At 39.7% G+C, this 6,073-nt stretch overlaps 1 protein-coding gene and 1 long non-coding RNA gene across 2 annotated transcripts; both read right to left on the minus strand.

Annotated features, from left to right (window-relative positions):
* Positions 1–552: 552 nt before the first annotated feature.
* Positions 553–1,508, minus strand: LOC108063392 (uncharacterized). Its single transcript, XR_011418496.1, has 3 exons — positions 1,356–1,508; positions 869–1,118; positions 553–805 (listed from the first exon to the last, which is right to left on the minus strand). It is a non-coding gene; the product is annotated as an uncharacterized lncRNA (long non-coding RNA).
* A 2,771-nt stretch (positions 1,509–4,279) lies between these two features.
* On the minus strand, positions 4,280–6,073 carry LOC108063388 (CAAX prenyl protease 1 homolog). The gene is made up of 3 exons (XM_017150454.3): positions 5,757–6,073; positions 5,356–5,679; positions 4,280–5,240 (listed from the first exon to the last, which is right to left on the minus strand). The coding sequence occupies exons 1-3, from the start codon at positions 6,012–6,014 to the stop codon at positions 4,380–4,382; spliced, it is 1,443 nt and encodes a 480-aa protein (XP_017005943.2). The 5' UTR covers positions 6,015–6,073; the 3' UTR covers positions 4,280–4,379.

Genomic DNA, 6,073 nt, shown 5'->3' on the forward strand with positions numbered 1-6,073 from the left:
AAATCAGGACTTTGATTATATTTAAAATCAGTGGCGGATCCAGGATTTTTTTGTGGGGGGTGATATCAGAACAATTTTTTGTTGCATACTTTTTGAATACCCAAATTTCTTTCATTTTTCACCCGATTGGGGGGTGATATATCACCCATATCACCCCCCGTGGATCCGCGCATGTTTAAAATATTTTCCTTGTAAACCTAGGGTATTGCTTATATCGGTTGTCTCGAGACCTTCGCATTGCATCCATTAACTTTAGCGGTGCCCAGAATGAGCAAGTGTAGCGGAAATGATTTGGTAGCTCCAGTCCCTAGACACCCCGATTCAGTCCAACCTTCTGGCTCCCTCGTGGATCAAATTTTCATCTTCACTTACGAGTTCTCGGTGATTGAAAAGTGTTTTGCTTGTGTTGTTGCTATAAATTGAAGTTTTCTATTATCTTTATCGGGTGAGCAGCAGGCTGTGAGCTTTGCCGACTGGTTTCGATTTTCGGGCGTCTGTAAATGCATTTTTTGCAAAGGTAACCCCAAGAAAATGCCATTATAATCATGAAAATAATGTAATAGTTATTATACGTTCTTTATTTAGTTTTCTGTTTTTTTTTTTAACCAATGAAGCGGCGCTTTAAGAGATATACAATAGCAAATGGTGCCGAAACATAAAGAGTCCCTGGCAAGGTTAATTCGCGACTTTTCTTTGGAATAAGATTCGCCAAATAATCTACACTTGGAATCTCTTGAGAATTCTCACTTAAGTATATAGTGCGACCATCCAAAGTTATTTCAAAATCGTTCAGCTGTATTATGCGCTATAAATATTGGAATGTTTAAAATCGTCTTCTTACTTAAATTAATTAATTAAAAGGTCTTACCAATAAAATGAGAGCCAAAATTAAACAAACGGGTAAAAGAGCAGCCCGCATCTTTGCTGCAAGGGGGATAATGCTACAAAGCATTGTAATCAATCTCGTGAAACTGAATTGTAAGCAGCAAAAGCCGAGAAGGACCCCACAAATTTTCAAGGGAATCAACGGTTTAAAAAATCCGCTATACACACGGAACTCCGGAAGCCTCTCCTGCAGTTCAGTTGTAAAGTTTTCATACTCGTTGGCATTGTGCAAACTGAAAAATATTTATAAACATATGTTCTGTAAATAATATCTATTCAGTTCTGTAAAAAATTATTTAATAAAAATCATTACTACAATTTCAAATTTTCAGCAGAAAGCTAAATTTTTTATTAAATGCAAAACTAAGTTGCAAGTTGCCTTTATTACAAATATGTTTAAAATTCTATGACATTCTACGTTTCGAAAAGATTCTAAGAGAGATATCATAACTATCGCTAAATATACTCACGGAAAACTAATAAAAATCGCTTTATGAATAAATTTAGCGTATACAATTGATCCCAAAATCAGCGCTAACAGGAGACCCATGACTTTACTCTAGAACAAATCGCAGAAAACTACTTATTTGAATGATCACATCGAACCGTCAAACCCTCTAATCCGACAAGTTCCAAGTTGCATTGCATATTCCGCAGCGAAATTGATTTCAGTAATCGCCACGTCAGTAGTTCGAAGCTGTCTACAATTTCACAAAGCAGCTTTATTCGTGATTACAAACATTGTATTATAATACAATGTAAATAAATATTTACCTAAAGTGAGTGCCTTTAATTCAGGGGAAAACCCGAAGTCCGATTTGAAATAATAGAAATGTTTTTGATATTTTTTTAAAACCTTTATAACAAACTAGTTAATTAAAGTTTTAATTCTCACTAAAAAATGTAAGTAATGTGTGGTTTAAGACAGGGATTTCATGGAAGCTCTGTTGGGGATGTTGAAAGCCCAATTCATTTCCTCCAGTACTTTTTGCACTCATCGTCATTATCATCATCCTCCTCGCTCGTTCGTCATTATCGAGCCGGAGAATTTCAGCTGTCATTACTTTTTATGGCCCAGCAACATGATGCACTTGCCCTGCCCCATGTGGTTGAGCTGGGTCTGTCGGAAAAGTGTGGGTGGTTGGGGAAACGATGGAACGATGGGCTATGGGCGGGGTTGGTGTTTTGTAGCTGAGGCTGACTGGCAGTTAAAATATAATTTCAGGAAAGAAATCATCATAGAGCCCGAGCAGAAGCCCCAGCGTCGAGAGGCAGTAAAAGTAAAACATCAAAGTGAATACCAGGGTGGTGGTGCCTTCAACGGAAGGGGGTGGTGGTGGTGGTGGTGCTGGGTGGTGCAAGGAAGCTGCTCCGTTTGTCACCGGTAGGGGACGCCATGGGCGGTAGGGGGGCGTTGCAGGCTGTTGGTTGTCGAGAGTGAATTGTAAAAGAACGCATTTATCCGAGGTCCTTTCCCATCCACATGCGTCTGCATTCCACCCACTCCACACTCCCCTCTGCCTTCTTCTTCATCTCTCCCACTGTTTTGTTTCATTTTTCACTTATCTGCATGTGAATACCTTACACAGAAAGAAAATTCACTATTTAAAATGGTATACAGAAAATAAATAAAATTATAATAAAATATTGTTGTATATCTTAATTATCAATGAAATATCATCTGAAATTCTTTGTAGAAAATTAAAGAGTGAATTTTCCTCTTAAAATATAAGCTTACACATTTTTTGGAACATTTTTTGGCGATGCTGAAACGGCAGTCACGCTTTGAGCTGGAAATTGTCAGCCGTTTGATTGTGTAATTGATTTAGCGAGAAAAAAACTCGTTGGGAGATAGACTCTTTCAGCCGACCACCACCCCCTTACACTCCCCCTCCCTTTTCATTCGCCAATCCGTTTAAAGTCGTTGGCTAATTAAGTTGCGTCCCCAAATGGCAGCAAAGTGGAAAATGAAAGGGGATGGTTGGAAAAAATGCGAAGGACTCGCAATTTTTTCTCTTATCGCTCTGGTCATAAATGAGACTTACCATTTTACACCGCAACCCAGCACCGCCCACCACCCACCACCCACCGAATGTAAGCGATTTCAATTGCCAGTCCTCGACACCAAAAGTTTACGATCGCTGCTGGTGTTTTTTATTTCGGTCTTAATTTTTATAAATTTCTTTGCCCTCCCTAAAGGGTATACCAATGTTTTTAAAAATTAAGTAGTTGTATGTAAAAGCAAATATTATGATAAACAAACTTGTAGATTTTTAAAAATACATAAAATAATAAAATGAGTTTTTAAATCCCACTTGAAAAATCAATTAAATTTAATAATTTCTTTCAACTAGAAAAGGGTATTTAATGATTGCATTGCATTTTCCCTCTCCTTATTATACGACTGTCACTGTCTGGTGGGACATTAATTTTAATGTCGTCGAAAGGATTTTAAAATAAATTTGGACAGAAAAATAAAATATAATTCAGTCGAGAGCGGTCGTTAAAAAATAGACACCAGCCGTGTTTACCTATAAAAAATACTAAATAAATATAGCATGGTAAATGCTTCAATATCTAGCGAGTGGCTGCGGAAAAGGGGGATTTCTGTGGGAAATTTGGCATTTGAGCACGCGAGTTTTTATTACCGAGACAATGAAACGGCAGAGTGGGCTCCAAGCTACCGAACAGTGAGGTGGAAAAGTCTCTGTACCCGCAAAGCCCACATAAAAACGCCGTAAAACTCTAAACCGACCGCAAAGTGGGGAGCCTGTGCCAACCTGGCAAAAGCAATATTCAAAATCGTATTTCGCAATCGATGCAGATGGTTCAGATTAAAAGTGGAAGGCGTTCAATGCGGAATATTCTATCAAGAAAACTAATAAAAATACTAGTTAAAATTTATCTACAAATCACATAAATATCACTAGCTTGAAAAATAATTTACTTAAACTACCGAAAAATAAAGTCTGGTCTCCCCTTGTTTCGAAAGCTTTACTATTATATTAATTTAAAAAGTTTAAAGACTTTTCGCAGCCTCAGATGCGGTTTGTGCAACCCCGAACCGAGGGGAAATTAGCTTTTAACACCCGAAGAGAAAAATTGGTACCAGAAAACTAACAGAGAGAGAGTGGTGAGGGGGAGGGCGGTGTGGCAGCGGCTTATTTGAAACGAATTTTAATTAAAACACAACGGAAAAGTTTCGGCTGGGACAGGAAACTTCCCCTGCTCTCTGGCCGTACACTTAAAGTTAAGTTCCAGGACTGTCAGGCACTGTTCAGGCCACTTTTTCAGGTCCCTTGAAAATGACAGGGGTATATATTCAGAGATAAGAACTAGGACACAATTTCCGATTTTTTTCATCTAAAAAAAGTTGTTGATAATTTATTTTTGACAAAGTACATAAATCAATAAATTTTAACTACTAAACTTCGAAAGTTCTCTTTATAAAGAAATTTATATTATTACTCTAACATCTTTCTAATCCCAAGATTTTAAATCAAAGATATAGCTGAAACTGCATGTGTCCTGTTCAATCGCTGTAAATGCTGGATGCGTTGCAGAATAGAAGGCCTCAAGCGATGCCACATGAGGTACCAGTGGTCCACGTAGGGGAACTCGTTATCATCCGTGAAAAGTTTGAGCAGGGCAGCCTTCATCGCTGATCCGAAGCCCCGTCGAACGACATAGGCATCTGCGGCGTACTCAAAGTGCCGAATGAAGAAGAACACCATCCAAGTGCTGATGTCGCGAAATACCGGCATCAGGTATTTGTAAACCAGCCAGAAGCCCACGGTCTTAGGATACAGTGGCGTGAAGCCCGCAGCCCAATAGAGGGTCTGCCAATTGTAGCACAATCCAAAGAGCACAAGATATATGAAGAGATTCAGGTAAATCAGAGCCAAGGCCTTGGCCACATGACGCAAGTGCCAGTGGGCCAGTTGGTGGGCCACAAAGGCGGCCAACTGCTCGTCCTTTAGGCCAGCTCCCACCTCACCCGAGTCCAGGTCATCCGAGTCCAGGCCGCGGTTTAACTTCAGGTTGTCGTGGATATCCAATCGCAGGCAACAGAAGCAACCCATCACCCAGGCAGTGGGACGTCCTATTTGAAAGGTGTGCACCAGATAAACCCGCCCTGGAAACTTGAAGCTATGCAGTACTTCTTTTAAATCATCATTAATATCCGCATCCTCCAATTTGCGGCTCTTGCCCAGACAGGGTACCCCAAAAATTCCAACAAAGCCCAAAATGAACAGGGACAGGCCCACTAGAATTAGCCAAACGAGCAAGATGCAATACCACACATTTAACTCCTGAATGGCCATGAAAATAGCAGTGAACGGGATTATGGCAATCTGTGAGAAATTTACAAAGATTAATTTAGGAAAGCAAACTTAAGTTGCTTTTATTTATACGGACGGACAAACGGACATACGGCGTATACGGACAAACGAAGTATACAAAACCCACCTGCAGAAAAACTACGACGAAAGCCAACGCACAAATCATACCCACTAATGGCGGTGATTTTTCAGGATCCACATTGAATTTAGGATCCAGGACAAGTTTCTCGTAAAATAGGGATGGCAGCATGCGAATCACCAGATATGTGGAAAACATCGTCATATATGTCACATTCAGCCAGATATCGTCCGCATAGCGATACCAGCCCACCGTGATCTTCCAAAAGTACGCCAATGTGGAAAGGTACAGGTCAAGACAGCTATATATGGTATCAAGTATTAGATTGAAGACCTCCAGATAGGACGTATGAAGTTGCTTATCCTTCGAGACCTAAAAATAAATTTTTTAAGGAAAAAGTGAATTTATTACAATGTTATTTTTACTAAAATATACTTTAATAAACCCACCTCGAAGGCTTCTGGCGACATACTGTCATCCATTAGCGACGGTGGATCATTGCTTCTTTTGCACAATTTTAACTGCCGGCGGCAGAGAATCAGGTGAAAACAATTGTGAGCCACTATCAACAGACAGAGGATGTGACGCAGAAGAATCGGATCGGAGATTTTCATTTTATCAGGAACCATATTCAAGCCGATTTCATATCCCGATATCACCAGATGTTCGCCATGCAGCGGGTCTTCATAAAGTGCGAAAGTATGCATGTCTATAAGTCGAACTTTGTATGTGTAAAATAATAGAATACAAAAATGAATGGAATACA

Source organism: Drosophila takahashii, chromosome 3L, assembly GCF_030179915.1.
Source record: "Drosophila takahashii strain IR98-3 E-12201 chromosome 3L, DtakHiC1v2, whole genome shotgun sequence".
NCBI lineage: Eukaryota > Metazoa > Arthropoda > Insecta > Diptera > Drosophilidae > Drosophila > Drosophila takahashii.

Excerpts from the sequence above, each read along its gene's own strand:
- LOC108063388 (XM_017150454.3), bottom strand. The coding sequence starts at position 6,014 with ATGCATACTTTCGCACTTTATGAAGACCCGCTGCATGGCGAACATCTG. Across the intron at positions 5,680-5,756 it reads TGTCGCCAGAAGCCTTCGAG|GTCTCGAAGGATAAGCAACT; the intron begins GTGGGTTTATTA and ends ATTTATTTTTAG. Across the intron at positions 5,241-5,355 it reads TCGTCGTAGTTTTTCTGCAG|ATTGCCATAATCCCGTTCAC; the intron begins GTGGGTTTTGTA and ends AATTTCTCACAG.